General features: G+C 42.2%; 1 protein-coding gene across 2 annotated transcripts in view; it reads left to right on the top strand.

Annotated features, from left to right (window-relative positions):
* Positions 1–1,753: 1,753 nt before the first annotated feature.
* ift172 (intraflagellar transport 172) overlaps positions 1,754–25,594 on the top strand; it is a 60,862-nt gene continuing 37,021 nt past the window's right edge. Inside the window, exons 1-17 of one of the 2 annotated variants that reach the window (XM_080790776.1) lie at positions 1,754–1,931; positions 2,199–2,342; positions 2,553–2,665; positions 2,761–2,800; positions 3,964–4,029; positions 4,674–4,753; positions 4,931–5,018; positions 5,478–5,692; positions 6,161–6,284; positions 6,803–6,898; positions 7,377–7,538; positions 8,774–8,827; positions 11,281–11,384; positions 13,174–13,259; positions 14,299–14,411; positions 17,492–17,659; positions 20,790–20,926. In XM_080790776.1, the coding sequence (XP_080646902.1) occupies positions 1,893–1,931; positions 2,199–2,342; positions 2,553–2,665; positions 2,761–2,800; positions 3,964–4,029; positions 4,674–4,753; positions 4,931–5,018; positions 5,478–5,692; positions 6,161–6,284; positions 6,803–6,898; positions 7,377–7,538; positions 8,774–8,827; positions 11,281–11,384; positions 13,174–13,259; positions 14,299–14,411; positions 17,492–17,659; positions 20,790–20,926 (1,829 nt within the window). In that variant the 5' untranslated portion in view covers positions 1,754–1,892. The remainder of the gene's footprint in view (positions 1,932–2,198; positions 2,343–2,552; positions 2,666–2,760; positions 2,801–3,963; positions 4,030–4,673; positions 4,754–4,930; positions 5,019–5,477; positions 5,693–6,160; positions 6,285–6,802; positions 6,899–7,376; positions 7,539–8,773; positions 8,828–11,280; positions 11,385–13,173; positions 13,260–14,298; positions 14,412–17,491; positions 17,660–20,789; positions 20,927–25,594) is intronic. The other variant, XM_080790777.1, reaches the window with a different exon arrangement.

Genomic DNA, 25,594 nt, shown 5'->3' with positions numbered 1-25,594 from the left:
ATTGTGAATAGCCTCATGCGCATAGCTTTCTGAGGGCTCTCCTATGGCTTTTGGTGTGTGTCCACAAACATTAAATTCCTGTTGACAATGAATGGAGAATTTATTATTTATTATTTACACTATGTCATAGTGTAAATTTTACATCATAGTCAAATTACGTCAAATAAATAATCCATACTATCGTCAGACACTATTGTTGGTCACTTGTCCAACGGCAACAAACAAGTAACATTTTAATGCACTTGTCTGGAAAGATTTATTGGTTGTCCCGGACAACAGCTAGGACTAGCCTTAATGTCAAGCCTGTGTAGTATAGATGTATAGTTACGGTATACATGTATAGTTTCATTATAGATATTCCACTGTTACTTTCTTAGCTTACGCATGTTTCATGATAAATGTTTTATGTGATTTATTCCCATGCTTTTTGTTCTTGCTTAATGTAAGTCGCTCTGGATTAAGAGCGTCTGCTAAATGCCTAAATTGTAAATTGTAAATTGTGTGTTTATTTCTTTATTGCTTTTATCAATGGTTTGGCCCGTCTTATCGCTGTTTGCAGCTATATTACTATTTGACCTACTATCCTTTTTATTGTATTCCACTTAATTGTTATTGTATTGTTGTATCATGTGTAGTGTACTGTAGTCTATTATACGTGTTGATAAACAGTAAACACCTTGAACTCGAACAACCTCATCATCAGTTACCATATAACACTTAGGCTATCTCTTCCATTCTAGCCAATGGGCATAGGCAACCAATAAACTGTCTTGATGGTCACCCTTCCCTGCTTAGAGAAAGAAGCATGTTGCGCAGCTATGATGAAAGAAAGCAGCCGGAGCCATGCAGTCTGATTGCAGCAAACTGGTTTGGTATAGATTCCGTGATGCAGTGAGACATCTTGTGGGCAAGTTTAGGTATTGCATTTTGAGAAAATTGCAGAATACATCTACGGACGAAACAGGCCCCCATAATAATAAAAAATCACACCCGTGTGAAGTGAGTGTTGCAACTCCGTGTGCGGGTCCCCGTGGGGTCTCCGGAAGTTTCAGACCCACACTGGGTCCGACTCCCACAGGACCACAGCCAGGGGCCCAGGGTGCCACGCCACGTCCGAAACGGTTGAGAAATGACAGAGTTACCGTGTGGGGGTCCCTAGTCTACTGTAATGTAATGTAATGTGAAGAATAGAGTCTGGCAAAAATGTTGTGATAATGATTACATCACAACATTTTTGCCAGAAAGGGCCCTACGCTTGAATGCATTTTGTAGTAGAGCCTTTTCGCTAGGTTCTTGGGCTATTACTATTTTTAAGCTATTATATTTGGTAGTATATGCCTGTGGTGTATGTATAGTTATTTTAGTCAGTCTCCTTCTACACTCTGGTTAGCATTAACCTCGCCTCACCAGGCTTTACACCACAGGTTAGCATACCACTACTACCACTAGGGGGTGATGTACCTCAGCTCAGCAGCACATGCCTTGAAACAATCCAACAAGCAAGCTCGCATAGCTTGCAGTTGCAAGCATTATGATCTGATGCGCGCAACGCACACGACCCCCGTTTTTCTATTTTTTCTATTTCTAACACCTTTTACTAAAACTTAAAGTAAAAAAATCACACAGGGCGGCGTCGTGTCACGTGTGACGTGTCAGAGTCTCCGATAAGACGCTTTGTGTCGGCGAGCGGCACCTTCTTTCGACGAAGTATAAATCGGGATAGACAACGGTTACTAAGGAAAGCGATGTTTACCACAAAGATGTCTTCTGCACGGGCTAAAACAACAGCTATAATAATCTGCTAACGGGTTTACCAATGACCCACTAGTCAGTGCAGCGCTGAGGTTCTATGTTTCTGCTTGTATCAGTACCAATATTTCCCGCATTCAGAAATGCAACTGAAACATCTTAAGACGCTTTTGACACCACAGGTAAGTTCAGTATTATATGTGCCGATGCTATGCTATCTAACTAGGCTTTACGTCGAAGTGGTTCTGAAGTTGCTCCATGACCACGTACTGTACGTACTAGCTTTAACCAAACGCTGATTGGCATTGGTTGGTTGGTATGGACATATGTGTCGTGTGTGTGTGTTATTGCAGCTCAAAACAAGAACCCCGTCAATGTAACCGTATAGTCGAGACATCATGTTGCCCCCTCACTCACGACTGATGGCGGTTTCTGTCTCTCTTTCATAGGAAGGTGCAGCCAAAGTGACATGCATGGCATGGGCACCAAATAACAGCAAGTTTGCTGTTTGCACTGTAGACAGAGTCGTGCTTCTCTATGATGAGCAAGGAGAGAGGAGAGACAAGTTCTCTACCAAGCCCATAGACTCAAAGGTAAAATGTCACTGCTTCACTCAACATTATTTATAGGCTACATTGTTTGCCACAGACGGCAATATCAGCCATTTTTATCATGACAAATGTAATAGTCCAGCGATGATAGAACGTTAAACTTTACTGTCACAGTTGGATGAATTCAAAACAATTGATAAAATAACCTATAGTGGGAAGCAATAATCCATTGATATTTGAATTCTATGGCAGTATGGGAAACAGAGTTACACGGTGAAGGACATGGCCTTCTCCCCTGACTCCACGAAAATCGCCATCGGCCAGTCTGACAACATCATCTTTGTATACAGAATAGGAGAGGAATGGTAAAATGGTTGGCTGACCTCACGCTGTATATTACATTTCATGTATACTGTATATATAAATGTGAACATATCCTGACAGTTTTCTCTCTACCCAGGGGGGACAAGAAAGCCATTTGTAACAAATTTGTTCAAACGGTGAGTTAAAAAAAAGCTGTTTAATGGTGTTGTATTTTTGTACCCCTGCCCACTTTGACAGGCTGGAATGGCTTAGGGTTGACGACAGAGTACAGTATCTTGCAATGGGTCTGGTCCACAAGATTCGATACACCACCAAGATACCCATGTACCTGTCTAAATACTTCAATAATGTCAATGAAGTCCACAACACCAGAGGGAGTTCAAACAAACCATGTGCAACCCAGATTTGGCACAAACAAATTAATTTCGCTCCTATGACACAAAAATGCGGAATGCCCTACCAACTGACATTCGAAATTCGAATCCCTTGACTCCTTCAAAACCGCTCACAAAGAACACCTACGGACGGCTGCAATTCAAAACTGGCCCCCGTAAATTCTGAATCCCCCACTCACCCCTTTTCCCCTCACTGTATGTTTTTTTCCCCTTTTTTCCCTCCTTTATGATGATTTCCTGTTTTTGGCTATATAGAAGTGTATATTTGTACATCTCTAAATGTTATGATGAATTGAAAACGGTGGACCCTCTTGTAAAACAAGTGTAATGCTTTATGGTGTCGTCCACTCACAGTTAACAGTTTTTGTATTGAGTTGTGCTTGAAATGTACTGTAATTCTGCAAAATGTTAATAAATACTTCAATCAATCAATCAGTCACAGGGGTTGACACTAAGGTTGCTCAGAGTCAGAGGCACTTGACTGTCGGGCAAGTAGAGGTTATGTTCTACTTGCCCAAAGGTTGGTCTGGGCCGTAGCCCAGCGGTCCAGGCACTTTGGCTGGTATACTCCAGTCTGGCAGTGTGCCACGGGTTCGGCCCCCGATCCCGACGGCCTTTACTGTGTGTCACCCCCCCCATCTCTCTCCCTCATTTCCTGTCAGCCTACTATCTATCCCTCTATAATATATATATATATATATATATATATATATATATATATATATATATATATATATATATATATATATATATATAGTGTTTATACTATAGCTTAGAGCCTTAGACCATAGGTTTATGGGTGGTTGTGTCCACTCTCAAACGAGCAAAATTGGCAACCCAAAAGCAAACTGCACCTTCCCGAAAGTTGAATTTACCTGCCAGGTGCAACCTTTAGTGTCAACGCCTGAGTCATTCAGTCATTCTCACTGTTTGTTTTGTTACAGAATGCAGTGACTCGCTTACTTTGGCCACTGGAGCACGCTATTGTCTTTGGTTTAGTTGATGGCAAGGTAAGACACACAAAATGCCCTTGTACACACTCACTTTTATTTATGATATATGCTCTCAGAAGTTATTGTCTCCGCCAGGGTGAAGGCACGGCCGAGACTATGTTTCGTCCCTGTCCGTCTGTGCATCCGTCTGTCTGTTTTTGTGTATCTAATCTCCAGAACAATCTGAGTGATGCACACTCCCTGGGAGCAAGAGCAAATATTGCCAGCAATAGCTCGATTTTTGCTAAACAAAGTTTTTAATATAATTCCTATTTATTTTGTTCAAACATCACGCCAATCAGTACACTGTACAGTGCAGTGCCGTACAAATATAAGACGACTCTGCTTATAAGACAACCCCCATTTGATTTGTGGAAAAATAACATTGAATGTCAAATAGTCTAGTCCCGATTGTAATACGACGCCTTTTTTTAGGATATTGCCATTGAAAAAACAAAAAGCATAGTATATATACTTATATTCAGGTCAATAGGATAATTGCCTTTCCTGCCTGCCTCAGAAACATGACCTAACTCACGTGTGACTTTTTTAGTAAAAAAACCAAAACAACAACATGCAAACCTGGAAAAAAGTACTTTTAGTTAAAAAGGGAATGTTTTAGTGGTTGGGCTGATCCAGTACTTTCTCCTGTGACCTCACAGGTTCGTCTTGCCAACACTCAGACCAACAAGTCATCCACCGTCTATGGGACGGAGTCCTGTGTTGTCTCACTGGCTTCAAAGTACGCACACTCTCACTCTGCTTAGCTTTATGACAAAAATAATTAAAATACAGTTCTACTGTCAGGCAGTCAGGTTTTCCTATGACATGTTTGTTTTGGTCACAAATTAGTTTCTAAACTGAAACACATCCTTTTCAGGCCTCCTTTTATATAAGTGTACTGTCTCTGTCTCTGCAGTGTGTCTGGTAAAGGCATCCTGTCCGGCCACGCTGATGGAACAGTGGTGCGTTACTTCTTTGATGACGAAGGCTCAGGAGATTCTCAGGTATCTGAAGTTTAACTGAAAGATAATTCTGTAGGCAGAGAAAATGTATCTGTTTTTTGCCTTATGCCAAATGCCTATCCATATATCTTCTATATACTGTATATGAATGTTTTTAAAAAGTCATATATCTTCTAGATAGCCATGCAGCCGATCGACATATTTCAAACATTTTCCAAAAATGTCAAGTAGAAGTTCTACAAGCAATTGTTGTTTTTTAATATTTTAAACAAAGCATAAGTGCTTAAATAAAGTCAATTCTAGTTAAATTTCCCATAAAAAAAAACTTTCATCAAATCTTTTCAAATTGATTAATTCAATATTTAACTGGTGATCTAGGACTCTCTAAAATTGATATCGGGATCGGACCTGAACATCAGTCCGGCTCTAATCTCTTCTTTGTTCTTTGTCTTTCCCTCTGCTCCAATGTCTCTATCTTAAACATGCACACATTATGTACAGGGTAAGCTTCTGGTGCACCCCTGTCCTCCCTACGCCCTGGCATGGGGGACAAACAGCATCATGGTGGGCGGTTGTGAAAAGAAGGTGGTGGCCTATGGCAGAGAGGGCCACGTCCTGCAGACGTTTGACTATAGCCGTGACCGTGCTGAAAAGGAGTTCACGGTGGCCGTCACCAGCCCTAGTGGCCAGTCTGTGGTGTTCGGCAGCTATGACAGGTAAGGTCGCTCTTTCCCAGCGAGACTTCACAGTGCCATCCTGGAAGAAAAAGATGAGGATAATAGTAATATCCTTATTAGGGTGACAGACAGACAGTTTTGTCATTGCTCTGTACACAGCAAAAGCCTCACTGTTATTTTATCTCTAGGTTAAATTAACAACCAGGATTTTAATGTGTAATTGCTAATGTACAGTAATTGACCTAAAGAACGATATGCTGGCATGGGTGGCAGTGTGTGCCAAGGGTTTATGTACATGTAGGTAGGCCATCATGACCCATGGTTGGTAATCACAAAGAAGACTCGAAATGTAAAACCTCCTTTCCCATGAGACAATTGCTCGGTAATGACAATGTTTTTCAGCCAACCTTCATCATAGAACTTTATAATATATTATGTTTTAGTCAATGTATGGTTCATGCAATCCTGCATTTAAAAATATGTTTTCCGTTTCAATGTTTTGTGTAGGTTGCGGGTGTATAACTGGGCTCCGAGGAGGGGTGTGTGGGACGAAGCCAAACCTAAAGAGATCCCCAATCTCTACACCATCACTGCATTGGCTTGGAAGAAGGATGGCTCTCGTCTCTGTGCTGTTAGTGACCTTTCTGGTGACTTTATTGGTGGGGGGGGTTACATCTGGCAGTAGTGTTGGCATTTCCATTGCTGTCATGCTCTCTGCTTCTTTGTAAGCCAACAGAGCCAGATAAATGGTAAAAGCAACCCAGTACAGAGGCACATAAACAAAGTTGCCACAAGAGACTTTTAGTATGAAAAAGTATACCCACCTGTGAATATGTTGTGCAGTCATCAACTGCTTCAACATTTATCAACCACACACTCTTACCTTTTCACTTTTTCATCTCTTCCACAATGTTTGTTTCCACAACAAATAGCGTGTGTGTGTGTGTGTGTGTGTGTGTGTGTGTGTGTGTGTGTGTGTGTGTGTGTGTGTGTGTGTGTGTGTGTGTGTGTGTGTGTGTGTGTGTGTGTGTGTGTGTGTGTGTGTGTGTGTGTGTGTGTGTGTGTGTGTGTGTGTGTGTGTGTGTGTGTGTGTGTGTGTGTGTGTGTGTGTGTGTGTGTGTGTGTGTCCGTAAACATCTGCTCTCCCAGGGAACACTGTGTGGGGGAGTCGAGCAGTTTGATTGCTGCTTGCGGAGGAGCATCTACAAGAACAAGTTTGAGATGACCTACGTGGGCCTGAGCCAGGTACACATACTGAGAGAATGAGAATGTGAAAGGCAGTGCTGATTGCCTCTAAAAATGTAGCCAGAAATGCAGTCGGCATTGTGTTAATAGACTGAAACATCCTCAGCCCCATGCACACTGCAAAATCCAGAGTTAGAATTTAACTCTCAGAATTAGATTCTACCAGCAGCTACCTTACAGTATGTACTGAGAATTCAACTGGCTGTATCACAATGAAAAATAAAAGTTCTTCTGCCCTTATCTTTACATACATCATACTGTAGTAAAAACCAGAGAGTGTAAAAATGGATCCACTGCTTTGCTTATGCAGATTAAATCCAAATAGTAATAGAATAATTAATTCTAATATACTGCAAACTTTACACTTTTGTGTTGTTCTTCTCTGACCTAGCCTCCTCTTCCTCTCCCATCACCCACATCAACGTTCATTATCATCTGTCTTTGTCCCTTCTTCCTCCCTCATTCTGTGCTGCTCCAGGTGATCGTGAGGAACCTGTCCACAGGGACACGGGTGGTGCTCAAGTCCCACTACGGTTACGAGATCGAGGAGGTCAAGATCATGGGCAAGGAGCGTTACCTGGTGGCCCACACCTCTGACACGCTGCTGCTGGGAGACCTTCTTACCAACAAACTCAGCGAGGTAGTAACTGTTGCTTGCTTGCATGCACACACACACACACACACACACACACACACTCTCAGTCAGTCAGTCAGTCAGTCACTCACTCACTGTAACTCTGTAAGGAACACGGTAAACATAAATGGTGGGTCTCCAAACTGTATCTGCGTGAGGTACAAGACTGACAGACTCTGCGAACAAGAGTTGAGTCAAGAGTTGGGAGTTGGAGTCAAGCTTGACAAGGAGGTGAGTGACACCATAACCTCGCCACCCAAGGACCTTGTCCTGGTTGTTCCACTTGTCGTTGCTTTTCACATTCTCTCCCAACAGAGAGATTTCCCTGTAGTCAAAAGGTCCCAGGTTTATTCCCCACAGTCAATATGTGGAGATCAACACCTGTCAAGGTGTCATTGGACATTATGTGTCACATTATTCTATATCTTAGTAGCCAATGTAGTTCACAGAGCTTCTATCTCTTAGTAGCCAATGTAGTTCACAGAGCTTCTATCTCTTAGTAGCCAATGTAGTTCACAGAGCAGCTAAGGATTGAGTGAATCCTTAGCTGCTCTGTGAACTACATTGGCTACTAAGAAATAGAAGCTCTGTGAACTACATTGGCTACTAAAATATAGAATAATGTGACACATAATGTCTCTAACTAACCGTTTTCTGTCTCTTCGACCGTCAACTAAAGGCCTAAAATGTACTATATAAAAGCCTAAATGCATAAAATGATGCCTGAAATACCCAAGTGTAATTGTTGGCATTATTATGACTGTTATTTGTCATGGCTGGTCACTGGTCATCTCTAGGAGCAATATTCCACTGTAAGAAAGCATGGAACATAAGCAACATAATCATTCCAATCAATTCCAGTCAGAATCTATTCATTTGAGCACTGCAGATTAGATTTTAACCATCATTTGAGTCCTCAGTTAACCTCATTGCCATCACTTTCTAGTTTTAGTCTGTGGGCAGAGAGTTTTACCCTCTTTACTGAGAAGGCAGACTGTCTCACTAAAATAAGTGCAGCGTGTGATAAAATGTGAGATAAGGCTGAGACTACAAAATGCCCCCTTAATTTCTGATACTGTATCACTCACTCACTCACTCACTCGCACGCACACATTCCTGCTTGTGTATATATACAGTATACTGTACTTACAATTTGTATGTAAGTAAGCGTGTATGTGTTCCTATAGCTGAACTGGGTTTTGTAAAACCAACAAGTTCTGACTATGCTTCTGTCCCTTCAGGTGGCATGGCCAGGCTCTGGCGGAAACGAAAAGTTCTTCTTCGAAAATGAAACGGTAGGAGCACACACACGTCACACACACACACACACACACACACACACACACACACACACACACACACACACACACACACACACACACACACACACACACACACACACACACACACACACACACCTCAGCATAGCTTGGAGTGCAGTTTTTAAAGTGCTGTTGTGAGGCTTTCTCACTCTCTCTTGTCCAGGCTGATGAATAATTGAAAGAAATGTAGAAATGTCTACCTGTCATGCTCACAGTGGGCCTGTCTGTCATCCCCTTAGAGCTAACATCACAGATAAGGCAGTTATAGTATATCAATCGAGAGTAGGATATATATATATATATATATATATATATATATATATATATATATATATATATATATATATATATATAACTTTATTACAGGCTCATACAATGCATGACATATAAAATAAAAATACAAATAAAAAGGATACAGTACATTTACCCATCGTAGATACCTGACAGAACTATAACCAGGGTCTGTCATCTGTCCAATTAGTCCATTCAGTGAGACATCCAGCCTGCTCATGAATTTGTAGGTCAGGTTCCTCAACAGAGCCAGAGAAGGTGGTGAGACTTAAAGTACAGAAGATTGATCACTCCAGCATGGCAAATTACGGTGAAATTGGTGACAAAATATGTGGCCATCTTGTGGACTTCACACAACTTACATAGAGGTCTTTGTGGCCTGAATACCGTTAGGTTGAACTCTGCTAATGAACAAACTGCAACGATTTACATTCAGACACTGACATTATTATGTGATGTCTACACGATTGTCACATATTTCAGCAGGTCACCAATTTCACTGTAACACCACCATGCTGGAGTGAGCGAGTGGCCGAGATTTTGGGTATTGCAGTTTGGCTTAAGACAGTCATTGTAGGCTATTTGCAGCTTGTGCAAGTTCTCCCTCAATTACTTCACCCACAGTGGGCTGTATAGAGAGCTCTAAACAGGTTTACCTTAACATCAGAGCATTCTCCTCTGTCTATACATATCGTCATCATCCATGGTATAGTAAACCAGTGGAAGGACACAATGCAACTCCATGTGAGCCAAACAGAATTTGCCCTTTTAATACCCAACCAGAATATCCAGTCTTACCAAGATTACTTATAATCAAATTCAAGCCACCGCAACTGGTGGAGAACCACCACAGGAGAGGGAACTGACCCAGATGGAGCAACTGGTCCAGCAGATGCTAATATTAGAGCAGGTGGAGGGTTTAGATGGCACTGATACAGCTGGCGTCTCCCTAGAATCCCAAGTTAATTGCAGCCTTTGCCATCATCTCCACTACAACCCAATTAAGCTACACTCATTTGTATCTAGTTTTTAGAGGCAGAGGACTTTGAGAAATTTGCGTTGGTAAAATACATTGCGTAACCAGGACAACCGTACTTCATAACGGCTCCCATTATTTAACCATCCTTCCTTAAACCCTCTAGAAGTCCGTTTTAGAGTCTAGAGTCTACTCTTGTCTAGAGACTTTACAGTTTTTACACGAGAATGGTGTTCATAGAAAACTGCAAAATAAAGTATCGTTTGCTGGTGTCTCTTTAGACGAGAATGGTGTTTTCAGGAGGTGAAAACGCAACAAAGTGAAACCACCTTCCAGAGTGGAAATCTTTGAGAACGCTGTTTTATCCCTTCTCCGTGTAAACAGGCAAACGGTGAATCCGCAAAACTTATGACATCATGGCTCACTTGGCTCACAGCGCATACCGGTATGTTTATTTACATTAATGCAGAGCCATATATCATGGAGTTCCTGAACAAGCCTCCCTCCTCGCCTACAAATTAATGTAAAACCATGATGTAAATAAAAAGCCTCGTGATAGGCGGCAGCAGCGTTTATGTAGCCTAATGTATTATAAAATATATAATGTATAAAATATAATGGGTTCTTCTTCTTGTACGTGGGTGACTGACCTAGCGACATTATTTTCATATTTTTTTCATAAAGTGTGCGTTCTTGTGTAAAGGGTCAATAATAAATGGGAACGCAACAGGACTTTGCCGTTTTATCTGGAAATGGTCGCCTCATCAGTAAAACGGACCTGAGTTGGCTCTGTGCTAGGACCACTTTCTTTCCTCTAGTCTACACCAAATCTCATCGCCAAAAATGGCCCATCTATATGCTCACAATGCATCGCAACACTTCCTACTACAATATGCATGCTGAGGTTCAAGTGGCTAAATACATAAGCATAAAGGAGAGAGGAGAAAGCTCACTTCACAATGAGGCACAAGGTGTGCTTCACTAATTCACTAAGTACACTAATGCACCTGTTAAATAACATGCATATTTATTTATATAAAATTATGCAAAATGCGGATTAGTAAATCTGGCCCATAGTGTCTAACTGTAAAACCTAAAAAAAATATATATATATATATATATTTACAGTAGGTGTGTATATTTATGTTCTTTTCTTTAGGTGTGCATGATTTTCAACGTGGGCGAACTGAGCCTGGTGGAATATGCAAACAACGAGATCCTGGGCTCGGTCAGGACAGAATTTATGAACCCTCACCTCATCAGGTTGGTATAGTAACATAAAACAAACACACCTAGTGCAATCCAATTGCCCCTTCACACAATGTTTGAAGGAGGTGAGAATGGTGTGAAGTGAGTGTTGTCAATGTCAAGTGTTGTCAATGTCAATGCCAGTGTGAAAGTGCTTACCAAAGTATTTATATTTTTATTGAATCCAGAGACATATACTGTAATTACATTAATTTGTTTACCAGTAAGACGCGCAAACGCGGGAAGCGAACGCAGCTGAGACCCTGCAGATCATGTCTGTCTGTCTGTCTGTCTGTGTGTCTGTCCCGCTGTTACTGTATATGTGGACCTGGCCCCTTTTGTGCCCATATATGGAGCTGAGTGATTGCTGATGCAACACACTCCATATTTGGACGTATAGCGGGACAGACACACACACACACACACACACACACAGACAGACAGACATGATCTGCTAGGTCTCATAGTAAGTGCTCAGTGCGTTCGCAATAAGATCTTATATGATTTATTTTGATTTAATCCAGAGATATACTGTAATTACATTAATTTGTTTATAAGATCTTATAAGTTGGTTGTTTGTTTTATGTTTCTTGTACCTACCTTTATTTTGGTAATTACAGTGTAATGTGTACATTTAATTGTAATTTAATGAGGTTCAATCCATCCAAAAATGGAGAGATATACCAGGATAATGCATGCAGGCAAACATCTATTATTTACTCTTTCAGGCAGTGATAGTTTTAAACATTGACATGAATAATAATAGGTGAAATTGTCTACTACTAAAATAGTAATTCTCCAGGCCATTAGCCGTCAGGCTTCAGTGGGACAGGCACAAGAGATCCAGTATATTTTACACTTGGTTGCATGCTGAAAATGCTCACAATGCAAATAGCAGATCTACAAGCTTTTCAGCAAGCATAAAATCAGCCATTACGACGGCATCATGATGTTTAGTCGACTAAAACTAGACTAACACTAAGACATTCCAGGTGACTAAAATGTGACTAAATGAAAACTATTCAAAAGACTATGACTAAAACTAAAATCAAAAGATGGGGGTCCGCGGCCAAATACAGATAATTCTGGGGGTCCTGAAAAAGGTTGAGCACCACTGAAATAGAAACATAGGGTTTTCAGAAAGCTTTTAGGATTTAGAAGACATTTGTTATTAGAAATCCGCCTCAGGTCGTAGGCAGTCATTGTGGATTACAGTACTAATAACCAGCAATGACTGTAGCATATTTACAGAATATTACACTATTGCTCTGAGATTCACCTAAAAACAGTCTTTACAGCATGGTCCTCAAGATGGCAATATTGAGCCACTGAGATGTCACACTGTGTTTTCATTTTTGTTGAGAGTGGGAGGAAAAAAGCATTAACATCCCACTGTCAGCATGTCCGCTCTCTTCGCAGTGCAGAGGAACTCATTTCACTACAAATCAGCCCTAATGTATTCAGCCTGCCAGTCAGTACACATCCATGTTAATGTATTCAGCCTTGTCAAACGTGTCAGAGTGCAGGTCCCTCTGTGTCTTGCTAATAGTCCACTGCTGTTCCAGCTAACGGATATGAGCATAGCACTACTGCTGCTGCTAGCCTCTGGCTGGACTACCTTTGACATTTCTGGCCTGGTTTTAATCAGGTTGAATTGATGTTAAGTCTGGTTAGGTTTAATTGATGCACAATGCAATTATATGTTGTTGATCAGTGTTTTGTGTGTGTGTGTGTGTGTGTGTGTGTGTGTGTGTGTGTGTGTGTGTGTGTGTGTGTGTGTGTGTGTGTGTGTGTGCGTGTGCAGTGTACGCCTCAATGAAAGGAAGCAGAGAGGCATTGAAGACAGCAAGAGGCTTGCCTACTTGATTGACATAAAAACAATTGCTATTGGTGAGTGCATTATTATATAGCTATAGTGTAGATTTTTGTCTTAACACAAACATTAACTGCCATTGACAATGAATGGAGAATTGACGTCATATGTAGACGAGCAAATCGGCTATTTTTGTCCTACACAATTCCCATTGACAACGAATGGATTATGTACGATGATAAGAGCGCCCCTCACTTCATACGAGTGTGATTTTTATAACATTGTCATTATGGGTCATTGACCCATAAGGGTCCCAGGCGACGTTGAGAGCCATTGGTCTTGATGAGCATTACTGTGTCCTTGTTCCGTCCGCATTACTCCATATTTAGGCAAGACTGATGTTATCAATATGACATCAGAGATTCATAGGGAAGTCATGCCATTAATAGAACTTGGCCTCCACCCTCCCTAGTCTGTCGACACACTATTTAGTCCCTAACAGACTCTGTCTCTATTTAGTCCCTAACAGACTCCAAGTCTGTCTTGCTGTGTCTCAGATCCTATAAGGGACATCCAAGCACTCTAGAATGCTGATGCTGATGGCTTGGCTATTGATCGGCTAAACACCATTTGATTTTAACTGATGCACCTCTCTTCTCCTCTCCTCTCCCCCTGTAACTCACACTTCCTACCCTCGGGGAGTGTGTGTATGTCTGTTTCTGTTGAAACAGGCATATGCTTTTCCCTGAGAGAACAACTTCAATTAGGATGTAACCCTTGAGCCGCTGAATGCAGTCTGTGTGTGTGTGTGTGTGTGTGTGTGTGTGTGTGTGTGCGCACGTGTGTGCACGTGTGTGCACACACACAATGTGTGAAGTGAGGATGCTGGCGTTCTCCGCTTCACCTCCCAATCTATGAAAGAACGAACCATTGTAAAGCGCTTTGAGTACTTAGAAAAGCACTATAAAAATACAATTCATTATTGTGGGCTCGAGAAGGGAGTCCACTATTGTTATCGTATTTTATTCCCTTGGGTTTACAACACCTCTCCTATAATCCCCCTTACCTTCTCTCTCTCTATATTTCCATCGCTCTCTTTCTCCACTGTCCTTCCAGTGGACCTAACCGGAGGCTACAATCTGGGCACCATCAGCCACGACTCCAAGATCGACTGGCTGGAGCTGAACGAGACGGGCCGTAAGCTGCTCTTCAGGGACAAGAAACTGCGGGTGAGGCTGACACTAGAGCGCCCTGGGGGACGGAGGGAGAGATAAATACTGGGCTGGAGGCCTAGAAGCAGTAAAGCCTCTAGAGGAGAGGAGGAGGAAATAGGGGGTAGAGGCACCGGAAACTAAATTCCTGATGAGGTCAAATAATAGATGTGAGCCTGATGTTGAGCCGAGCGTGAGGCTGGGAGACCACCCAATTATTCTAAGCACAATGTTGCCGCCAAACACCCCAGTTTAATCTACAGTATGAGCCCATAGTGGGACATAAGGTTCTGTAAATCAGACTACAATGTCATCATGAACAAGCCTGAGTGTTGCCATGTACCACAAACATCTTTTTTTGAATCCACGTTTATTGCAAGATTTCGGTCATAGACATTCTTTCCCCTAGCAGCGGGGATGATACCCAGGTGCGGTAGTTCCATCTCATCATAGATTTGTTACATTGGTGCTTGATTACTCCACAGTGACTCCACAGTAGACTCTTGTAATTGAGATCAAATATCTCAATTATAATTTTTTGATGTTAAAAAATAGCTAAACTAAGAGCTCACAACACATCGCAATGCGTTATGTGTAGGGTTGTAGTCGGGTTTACTTAAAGCGAGTCCAAGTGAAGACCAAGGAGATGCTTTGCTACTGGAACCACATTAAAAAGAAGTCCCCTGCAATCCTAAACAGCGGCTGACAGTAGGGACACAAACTCACGCACACATGCATCTTGAAGGGTATCGTCCCATTGGAAAAGTGCATGCTATGAGCCTTTCCTCAATCCATAGGCTTGAAGGCTACATACTGTTTTACTGCAGTTCTACGCTGTGTTGGTCTTTGGCTGGGAGTGGTGAGAGCAGCTGTGTGTCCTGTGCGTGAGACAGGCAGGGAGAGCAGTTATCAGTTGATGCCCTTGGGCCATGAAACAGTTTGATGCTCTAGCCCTTGGGCAACGACACAGAGACTCTGCTAATTGGGAATCCCTCGGCTGCCTCTAACTTTCGACTGCCCTGGGACTTATTGTAACTCATAATAATGGTTTAACTCTGCCTTCTGTTACATTGAGATACTGCTTCGTTTTTTTTTTACTTTTGGGAAATGTATTTCAAATATATCAGCTCTGGATTTTTATCCTTTAGTGTCTTACAAATGTTTATTTGACTTCACTGGCTGCCACCTACAGTATATGGGTGTATAGCGTTAGAATGAATTCCCACAGAACATTGCACCTTCCCTTTTTGCATGAACTGGGCTTTACAGAATAGTTGACCATATGCTTTCTGTATCTGTGTAGAAGTTCTCTTGTAAAAGAGACCAATTTGCTTTAGTTAGATGCACTGAAGATGTTAGATGTTTGAATGAAGGCTTTCGATACCATCCACCGGGGGGAAATCATGAGTATTCTACCTGCCTACGGAGTTCCAGAAAAGTTGGTCCAGATGAGAGTCAAGCTACAGCCAGACTCGAGCCAAGGTCCAAACCTGTGACAGTGACACCATAGAATTTGAGATTCTAGCAGGCGTCCTACAGGGTGCCCCCTTCCTGTTCGTTGTAGCGATGGATCATGCACTGAGACTTGCAATCAATGGCATAGAGGAGGCACTGGGGTTCACTCTGGTCCCGAAGAAGTCAAGGCGAATACACCGCATCATGGTCACTGACCTCGACTATGCAGACGACATCGCCCTAATCTCGGATACAGTCGAGAAAGAAAGGGAGCTACTACTGGCAGTAGAAAAGGAGTGCAGGAAGAAAACAAAGGTAATGACAGTCAACACCGAGGACAAAACCATTGCCACTGCAGACAATAGTTGCTGCTCGAGGGAGTCGAGGACTTCAAGTACCTCGGGGCCTGGACTGCCTCAATTGAACAGGATCTGAAGGTCCGGAGAGCACTTGCCTGGAAAGCCTTGCACGAGATGAAGAGTGTGGAAATCAGATATGGGAGAAGACCATAAGAGGCGGCTGTTCATAGCTACTGTGTAGTCAGATTGATTGAAATATTTATTAACAGTTTGCAGAATTACAGTACAATTCAAGCACAACTCAATACAAAGACTGTTAACTGTGAATGGACGACCCAATAAAGCATTACACTTGTTTACAACCAAGAGGGTCCACCTTGTTCAATTCATCAAATCATTACTGCTGTATGGGGCCGAGACATGGACCCTCACAGTACAACAGGAAAAAGCCCTGGATGGAGTTTACACAAAAATGCTACGAATAGCACTAGGTGTCACATGGACGGACCGCATCAGAAATGTGGATCTCCTATGGGGACCTACCATGGGTCACGGATAAAGTCAGAGAGAGAAGGATGAGGCTGGCAGGGCACTGCGTCAGGCACCCAAAACTTGAGGCACGTAAATTGACCCTGTGGGAGCCAACCCAGGACAAAGCCAGGAGGGGAAAGAGGCGTACCACCTATGTAGACGTGCTGCGGCGCGACAGCTTGGTTGACAACACTGCAGAGCTCAAGAACCTGATGTTTGATAGGAAATTATGAAGGGCAGCGATCCAGGAATCCCGAGTTGGTGTTGGCTAGACACTCTCGCAGCAAACAACAACAGATGAACTCGCATTATTAACAACGCATTATAAATGTTTAGTATCTCTTAAAAGGTGTGCGAGTTCATGTGATTCTTTCTTATATTCTGTATATGGTTATATGCTATGGTCCTGCAGCACATGATGTCCACACAGAGCCGAAAACCCTGGCCTCCTCAACCATGGTCGTGCTCAAAGAAAGCTGTGATCTGTAGTGATGCGAGACAATTCATATAATTTTGCCTAAGACCATTAGACCAAGCTTCATTGGAGTTTACTTTGTGCTTTCACAATGCTGAACCTTCAGGCTGCAAAGGTCCCTCCATCCCTCCAACTTTTCAATATGCATTAATTTTTGATGTTTCTAAAGAAGAGATGGAGATGGATACTCATGCTTTGGAATTGTTGTGTGAATATAAATCAGTTTTGTCCACGCACCATAGTACCTTGTTTAGAATTTTATAACGTCTCTCCAGAGAAAGCACTGTAACTAACATGATGTATAATCATCAACATGCATGAATGTCTGCCCTCTCCAGCTCCACCTGTACGACATAGAGACAACAGTGAAGACCACAGTGCTGAGTTTCTGCACCTACGTCCAGTGGGTGCCCGGCAGTGACGTGGTGGTCGCCCAAAACAGAAGCAACCTCTGCATCTGGTACAGCATCGACAGCCCTGAGAGTGTCACCATGGTCCCACTCAGGGTGAGATGGGAGTGTGTGTGTGTGTGTGTGTGTGTGTGTGTGTGTGTGTGTGTGTGTGTGTGTGTGTGCGTGTGTGCGTGCCAACAGGTCCCCACATTCTTTTTATATTAACATACTCACAACAGGTTTTGTCCAAACATCACACCAATCTCCAATACTCATGTGATCAAGACTGGTATTCCTCCTATTCCATCCTGATTGACTAAGTTTGGCTTTTGAGGAGTGGCCCGTTTTTAACACTATATATATATATATATATATATATATATATTACACATCTATAGATTGGGTTAATAATTTTAAAGTTTCAATATAGTGTTATTTGTTTATTAGAAAAGGCGGCGATCCGAGCACTCAAAAGGTTAAAAATTAGGAGAGGGTGCATAAAAATAAATGTACTTGTCTTTATGTAAAGAGAGAGCACTGACTCTCCGTTGGGGTCGACCTTCGACCCCGGCCCCGTCTCGCCTAACCTCGGTTCACAGTCAGTTGCTAAGTGACGGCCCCCGATTCGTTAGGGCTTTCTACCCGTCTTCTAATCTGTCTCAGCAGTGACTTACTGTAGTGGAAGTCTACAGTCGAGACAACTGTCTCACACTACCTCGCGAAAGGCAACACACATACCGTATATTACCAAATAACAGCCCATGCACAAATATCCGTCCAGCACCTAATAACGGCCCAGGTTCTGACACCATTTTGCGTAATAACCGCCTCCTTCAAATAGCCGCCCTCGTCCATATAAGCGCCCATGGGCCGTTATTTGCAAACTTAATCAGCCTCAGCCCTCATTTATATTATTATATGCATGTTCACCGTGTTGAGTTTGAAGATCGCGTTTGTGAGCTTGCAGAGCAGATCATCCATTTTCGGTGTGCGTCGTGCGCCAGCCAGTTCCTCACAAGTATAGTACTATGAAACACCGCCACCATGATCAAGTCCTCATAGCACAATAAAAAGGTTGATATTTAAATCGTGCTATTCTCGGCCAATCTTCAACCGATTGTTCTAATTCCAAATGGCCTATAATCCGTGAAGTGTAAATTTTCATTGGGTGTATAATTCATGTTTTTTTATATGCTTTTATTAATTAGATGACTGCATGGAACTGTATGTAACCAAATGATGGGCAGGTGCAGACCGGTGCAAAAAGCCGTGGCCGGTGTGCAAAGAAATAGCAGATCTACAAGCTCACAATGGGTCGAGCCTCGGCGCGTTGTGAGCTTGTAGGTGTTGTACAATATTGTTGCACTAAATTGGAGGAGGATGATGAGTATTGGTATAGCATTGAGATTGCTACAGTCAGGGTTCCCACAAGTTTAGTTCCCACTTTTTTTTTTTTTAACAATTCATATTCTACAACATTTCCAAATTTATTTTTACCCCATTTCCAGGCCTATGCATTAATGAGGATATTGTATGCTATCAATCCCCCCAAGCAAGACAACATGGAAAAAAGAACAGATGTAAAAAAGTAACTAACACTATGTTGTTGGGTTGTTATTTATGAAATGAAATATCCAAACATTTTAATTACAAATTAGCTTTTCTAGGCCTGTATTTTAAAATTAAAAATAATTAATTGAATTTCATGGCGGTAGGAACCCTGTACAGTATTATTATATGTTGTTTTGTACAGTATACTTGTAAACGCTTTACTGTACGTGTACTGTAGATTTTTTTATGTATTATTAGTATTATGGTAATACCAGTTCCAGACAATATTTGCACTACATGTTACTGTATACTGAAACAGCCTATGGCAAATAACGGCCTAGGTCCTTATAAACGCCCGGGGTCCGAATCGATTTTGCATATTAACAGCCCGGGCTACTATTTGGTGGTATAAAATTCTCCGATTCCACAATATACACTCGTATAATATGGAATTCCTCTGCTGAACGTCATATGAAGTATGCATATCATGTTTATTAAAAATGCCTAATAATAAACTATAATAACATACACTTGACTCAGAGCCCAGAGACACTCACACCAATTAAAGCTTCTACTAACACACTCCTTTTCTTCTTGTCTTCACTCCCTTAACGGCCGCTCAGTCTATATAGAGGGGCCATTAATAATGTTACTAAACACCAGACGGATGACATATATATGAACACTTGTTTTTTACTGTGTGTAAGATCTGTTGTCTGTAGGCTGTGCGGACGTTAAGCACCATGCAATTCTCTGCCTTGTCTGACCGTTCATCCAGGACCCTCGTGAGGCCCGGGAGTCGAAGGGTTAAACGAGAAAAGCAGGCAACTTTCTCACACACAGCTCTCCGACAGCAGCAGCAGTCTGGGCGATTTAATCACGGCCTTGACTTGTACACTTTGAAGCCGGCGTTATTACACAGGCCTCTTTCTCACTGACTTTGTCCGCTCAAGGAGAGGGGGGGTCGAGTGACACAACTCACTTTTTAATTCACTCACCTTCAAATTTGAGATCTGGAAAAGTGATCAAAAATGTATAACTATATAGCACAGGAATGGCTCGAAATAGCATAAAGGAAGACGATATAAAAAATGAGGATTTATTTCAGAAGAATGCACAGAGTGAGAGAAACAGAACAGATAGGCAGTCTAAAAAAACTCACAAGATAGCACACAAAGGATCAGTGTTCTAACGAGCAAGGTAGAGAGATAGAGAGAAAAGTTCTCCTTTCAGCCAAAAATTGCATCTGGGGTCGATAAGACAGTATCAACTTAGAAAAAATAGCGTCATGATTAGGGAGGTGCGTCTCTGTCTTCAAGTTCTCTTATGCTCGAGGGTAACCCCACCGAACAGACGGCTCAGTACAAGGCCATCTTGTCCAGTTCACTAAAGAAACTAAAGAAAAAAACACGCTTTATTTAGAAAAGTTAAAATAAGCCAACATGTTTCGACTCAAACAGAGTCTTCATCAGGGCAAGTATATGATATACTTTTCAATTCATATACTTGCCCTGATGAAGACTCCGTTTCAGTCGAAACATGTTCTAGTATTCCAGTCCCACTGATCCTTGAAGCACCAGCCTACCTGACATTATTATTTTTTGCATCTCCATCGAGTACCTTGTAGATTTTCTTTTTGTCGCATTGCATAGTTATTTGTTTCCTCTCTCCCTTTTCCTCTCGTTCCATCCAGGGAGATGTGGTAGAAGTGGAGCGGGCCGATGGTAAGACAGAAGTGATCGTGACCGAGGGTGTGAGCACCGTGACCTACACACTGGACGAGGGTCTCATAGAGTTTGGTACTGCCGTGGATGATGGCGACTACTACAGGTTAGTATACGTGCATCACCCCGGGGATGGGTGTGGTTTGTTTGTCACATCAAGACTTTTTGTTTACGCTGTCCTAAAACATCAGGAGATGCCTGATAAAGGTCGTTTAGACCGAAACATTGTCACTCAGCTGAATTAACTGCTGCTCTATAAGTGAAGACAGTGTGCGGGACTTCTCTTTTTTCTCTACATTAAAACATGACAAAAGAATGGGCTATGGAAGTGTACAGGGGCAAAGGATTAAATTAAAATTAAATTAAACATGGGAACTGCTCAGTACAACTACAACCACATTCTTACACTTATCACATATGGCACCGGTCATTGAGGGACTTGTAGGGCTCTAACCTGTGAATCCCCAGGTGTTCTGATCACAGATAATTTGTTTTACTGTGTGTGTGTGTGTGTGTGTGTGTGTGTGTGTGTGTGTGTGTGTGTGTGTGTGTCGTGCGGCGTGCGCGTGTATTTTAAATGTATCATCAGTTGATAATCATGTTCATATTTGACGTGAGCGTCCATAACCGATCAATGATTCATCCATAACTCCATGTGATAAATGATTATCTTATCAGAATGTCTGACTACTTCACATTCCTTAGCAGGGTGGTATGAAATGATCACCACACTCACTATGACAGACAGACAGACAGACAGACAAACGATTTCAACCACTGTGTCCTTGTGAAAACTGCACATCTACAAACACGTTGCGCATGACATACTGACTCAACATTTAGTTTGTAGCCATTTGAACCCATTTAGGCATGAGGCCCATTCTAAAAACAGCTTCTAAATCCTGGCCTAAGTTTTCTGAAACACGTCAGATATTTATATATACAATATACAAAAATAATTTGCTCTATGTGCCGGTATGCTGCCTGCTATATATATATATATATACTGTACATCGACATACCCCAACACGAATGCAGCATTTACTATGCTTGTAGATTGAGAGATCTACAAGCTCTCAACGCGTTGCTATCCCTCCACCAGGCTGGAACAGTTGTTAGAAAGTTCTTCTCATTCATATTGAAAAATGTGAATGTTAAAAATGCTGCTATTTATTCACTTTATAAAAGTGACGCTCACAACTTGTCTTCTATCTTTAGACTCTTTGAAACAGAGCTTAAGTTATTAATTCATAAATGCACCTTTTCCCTTTTCACTACTGGCATATTGCTGTTAACCTTACATGAAAACAATACCCACCTGCCTGGGTCCATTTGGTTCCATGTGTTACACTCTCAGAGTTACAGACCTGTAAGGGTCCAACTCCATTTGGTTCCATGTGTTACACTCTCAGAGTTACAGACCTGTAAGGGTCCATTTGGTTCCATGTGTTACACTCAGAGTTACAGACCCGTAATGGTCCATTTGGTTACTACTGGTATAATACATTACATGAAAACACGTTGGTACAGTAATTTTGGGTTAGTTTAGTGTTTATTAATTCATTTTTAAAAAGGACAGAAATGTCTGAAAATAAGAAAAATTGAAAATAAATCAAAAAAGTGCTCAAACGTCAATAAAGGTTACAATCAGAGGTCATCAATATATCCGTACATGGACAAATGTGTCCGTGGCATGTTTTACACACCATTATAATGTTCTTATTTTGATCATAAGACCCACTTACTGAATGTCAGTCATCACACTGATGTACTACGACACTACTGTATGTATGACACATTAGGAGTCCAACTAGTATGAACTAGTTTGAACACAAGTCTATGAATTCACATTTTAGGAAGTGTTTATACAAAGGAAGTATTGATATGTGAAGGTTGTTGCCGATCGACAAGCTCACAATGTTGCGTTTTCTTGTAGCTGAAGTATAAAATTGCATAGTTTTCTTTCTCAGGTCTATAACACTGACTTTCTATTCTATTCAATGTCCTTGAAATGAATGTCATAGCAAAGCACTACATTCTGGGCTGGTGGTAGCAGGGCTGGTTTCTTTGGCATGGTGGACTAGTTTGTTTTTGTATTGTATTGTATGTGTTTTTGTATGGATAGTTCTATCATCATTTTTAAGAGCCTGCTCGGGGACTACAGCTTCTGGCTAACTCAAGAGTCTCTGCTCCATTTACATGGATTTTAGCCTGCACCACTAGGGTGGGCAGGAAGACATGGATTTACATGGATGTGAAAACTGACGTGTTGATTGTCAATTTAAATTTAAATGTACAATGTAGGCATTTAGAAGATGATCTTAAGCGACTTACAGTAAGACATTTCAAGGGGAGGTGGTTAACCAGGCCAGTGCGTCAGTACTGCCCACACAAATCAAAGGTTCTGGGGCAATAACCTTTGATTGGGGGTTGCTCCACTGTAATGTCTTCCAGGCTAAAATCCATGTAAATGGAGCAGAGACAGAGAGTTAGCCAGAAGCTGTAGTCCCTGGGCAGGCTCTTAAAAATGCTGATAAAACTATCCATACAAAAACACATACGATACAATACAAAAACAAATAAACATAGTACAGGGGACAGACCAATTACAGAGTGATGTGAGAAGTGACACGTTACACCAGTGACAATTGGAGCTGATGATTACAAACTTGTTTTTGCTTTAAGCCACCTCTTGAGGTTAACTTTGTATCTGGACACAACAACTCAATACATTCATGTCTGTCAATAGCCTCCCTTAGCTACCTGGGCCCTCAAACCCTGTACACTCAAGACACTGCCCCCGCTGCCACCGTTCAATCTTCATATATGGAGCTCACCTGTACTGACATTCCATATGTTGATCTGACCTCATCAAACCCTGTACACTCAAGACACTGCCCCCGCTGCCACCGTTCAATCTCCATATATGGAGCTGACCTGTACTGACATTCCATATGTTGATCTGACCTCATCAATGCTGTACACTCAAGACACGCTCCATATATGGCCAGTACAGAATTAATTCCATATGTTGATCTGATCCCCCATGCCAAAGCGCCAGCGCTCTCCCAGCAGTCTGCCGTCAAAGAGGCGGATGCGTGCACGCATCCCTATTATTATAGCATAGCATCCTTATTTTTGTATATCCTTTATTAAAATGGGCTTAAAGGAGGGTTGTGGTGGGCGGGCGGCCATAACCATATAAGGATTTCCCAACACAGCTATGCCCAAATGGAGTCATCTTGGTATCAAGCACAAACAAATCATTCAGCTCCATATATGGGCACAAAGGGGGCATGCCCATATATGGGCATTTACTGATAACATCAGGGATCTACATATTTGTGCTTAAAGGAGTGACAGATATACAGGGATCTCCTTGTATGGGCATATCAGTGTATCCATATGTCATTGATTATAACACCAGAAAGACTAACATGTTTTAATCCTGGTCCATCATTTAGACCAGGCCAGGTTTATTCACCACTCTTAACCCTAATAGTATATAAATGTGGGTCCCACATTTATTGCGAACGCAGTGAGCACTTACTATGAGACCTAGCAGATCATGTCTGTGCGTGTGTCCCCCCTTTGTGCCCATATATGGAGCTACGTCCAAATATGGAGTGTGTTGCATCAACAAATCACTCAGCTCCATATATGGGCACAAAGGGCACAGACACTTTGTGCCCATATATGGAGCTACGTCCAAATATGGAGTGTGTTGCATCAACAAATCACTCAGCTCCATATATGGGCACAAAGGGCACAGACAACTCACTAATTCGTAATTTATTCTAATTGTTATTGCAATTTACGATCTGCGTTCGCTTCCCGCGTTCGCGCGTCTTACTCGTATACTTTTGTTTTTTAAAGCAAAGGTCTACTGGGAGAACACCAGTTCCCTGTATCTACCTGCCATTTTGGATCTTTCAGTGGTGCAACCACTCCAAGGAACAGCAAGAAACAGAGAGAGAGTGCTGCACTGTTGCCTGCTAATGAGAGAGAGAGGGGCGGGGGGGGGGGGGTTGCACCACTCAGTTCACATGGGTGTAATTCTTACATTTATCCATGTGTTTTGGGGAGTTTAGCTGATCTGTTGACTACAATAGAAGAGAACAGAGTTGAGTAATTATTGTCAGGCTGGTTTTGCTGCGTGAAAATCCTCTTGTTCGGGGGCTGCGGAGCAGGGCGTTTTGGGCGCTGCAGGGCAGGGTCTCTGGTAAGAGTGGTCAGACCTGTTGCTGCTGCTTGTCCGTTGTCTCCATCCAGACCTCCAGAGCTGCTCCGTCCCTGCATGTTCTCCATCTTAATGATGACATTGTCCTGCCTCAGTGTGTCCTCCATGTTCTCCAACATGGCAGAGTTGTGGCTGTCTGGGTCCTCCTCTGCTGCTGTCTCCTCCGGTTTCTCCAGCGCCACCATGTGGTAGCTGGGAGCTTTGCTGTCTGGCTCCTCCACCTCCAGCACCTCCATGTCGTCGTTGCGTCTCTTGCAGCTCCTGAAGCAGCACTTCATCTTGCAGAGCATGTACAGCACCTCGATAATGTTGAGGAGCACAGAGAGACATGCCGTGGCAAGCATGTACCGTATGAAGATAGTCTTTTCTGTGGGACGGGACGTGAAGCAGGCCGTCTCATCTTCACATTGAGTGACACCAATACAATTGTACTCTTCCTTAAACTCAAAACCAAACAGGTTCAACTGTCCGCAGATGCAGGCCACCTCAATGAAGATTTTGGCCACCAGCTGTATCAAATAGGTACACAGGAGA

The sequence above is a fragment of the Protomyctophum bolini genome, assembly GCF_963924005.1.
Source record: "Protomyctophum bolini genome assembly, chromosome: 19".
Taxonomy (NCBI): Eukaryota; Metazoa; Chordata; class Actinopteri; order Myctophiformes; family Myctophidae; genus Protomyctophum; species Protomyctophum bolini.
The sequence above is the reverse complement of the archived record's forward strand: the minus strand, read 5'-3'. Positions and strand labels throughout refer to the sequence as shown.